We start from the raw sequence: 1263 nt of genomic DNA, 5'->3' as shown, positions 1-1263 counted from the left end.
AGAGGAGACAAGGGGAGGGGGGTTACTTCCCTTTGTGGTAAGACTCAGGGCTTCTGAGTCTTGGGGTCCCCCACAGAAGGTTTTGGGAGACCAGAGAGGGAGCCAAGTCCTGGAAATCACTTGGCTGGTGGCAGCGATATCAGATCTAAGCTGGTAATTAAGCTTAGAGGGTTCATGCTAGCTTCTCAGGTTATGAACGCTAAGATTCAAATCTGAGTAGGAAGCTGTGACAGATGCCACGTGCTGGTTTGGCCCCCAAGAGTAGGCTACCCCCCAGGGTTGCCCTAATTTAGGCTCCTGCTGCAATAGTCCCTATGGGCCATAGCAGTGGCACAGAATTGCTGGATCTTAAGAATGCACAGGCTACTCCCTGGAATACTCTCTACAACAGGACCTCCTGTGAAGCTGGCATAGAGCTGTCCTGATGTTCCCACAGGATATACTCATAATGCTTCTTCACACCCTGTCTCAAACTGCAGAAAGTACTTTTGTTTCCACCTCTCAGTGCAAATTTGTATCTAATTTGGTGTCTTATTTCAGACTGATTGCCCCATTAGTGAGACAAGGGAGGTGAGATAATAGCTTTTATTGTACCAGCTTCTAATGGTGAGAGACAAGCTTTCCAGCTTACACAGAAGTCTTCTTCAGGACCTCTGAACTCAGCTGAGTAACTTCGTTTTTGTGAGTAGGTCTAAGTATGCAGGGCTCCTGGAGAACGCAGAGTCTTGCTGTCTTTCATTACCGTTCTCATAAATCAGTGTTTTAAAACACTGGACCATTTTGGCCATTACTCAACCCCTCAGCTGACCCATTATTTTGGGTCAGGTAGAACAGCCAACCCCAGATGGACTTCAGCCATGCTTAATTTCTAATGAAAGAGGTGCTGTGGCTCAAGCAATTATTTTACATTTATGACTGATGTAGCAAATCCAGGGGTGCCAGGGCTCAATCCTGGCACAAATTAAGCACTGGACTACAGATAACAAGCTCACCTGTCAGGATGCACTTTGCAGCTAGTTTCACCATGCTCCGTGCTGCCACAAGGGGAACCAGGGACTGTTCCTGGGGGGTCACGATGATGATGACTGGAGCCCTGCCTCAGGAGAAGGACCGCAGGGTGCTGGTGCCTGTGGGGGAAAAGACCCTTAAACAATCACCAAAGGACTAAGCTGGGGCAAGTCAGCAGGTGAGACCTGGGTGAGGTGGGACTTGAAAGCCCCAGCTGGGGGGGGGGCAGCGGGCCCTAATGGGGCAGGGGGGTGC

The 1263-nt window shown here is 49.8% G+C and overlaps 1 protein-coding gene across 1 annotated transcript in view; it reads right to left on the bottom strand.

Annotated features, from left to right (window-relative positions):
• Positions 1 to 1263, bottom strand: part of IFT27 (intraflagellar transport 27) — an 11803-nt gene that overhangs the window by 6313 nt on the left and 4227 nt on the right. Inside the window, exon 2 of the mRNA XM_032781733.2 lies at positions 993 to 1093. Coding sequence (XP_032637624.1) covers positions 993 to 1026 — 34 coding nt within the window. The 5' untranslated portion in view covers positions 1027 to 1093. The remainder of the gene's footprint in view (positions 1 to 992; positions 1094 to 1263) is intronic.

This window comes from Chelonoidis abingdonii, chromosome 1, assembly GCF_003597395.2.
Source record: "Chelonoidis abingdonii isolate Lonesome George chromosome 1, CheloAbing_2.0, whole genome shotgun sequence".
NCBI classification, from domain to species: Eukaryota; Metazoa; Chordata; order Testudines; family Testudinidae; genus Chelonoidis; species Chelonoidis abingdonii.
This window is presented reverse-complemented; position numbering and strand designations above follow the sequence as displayed.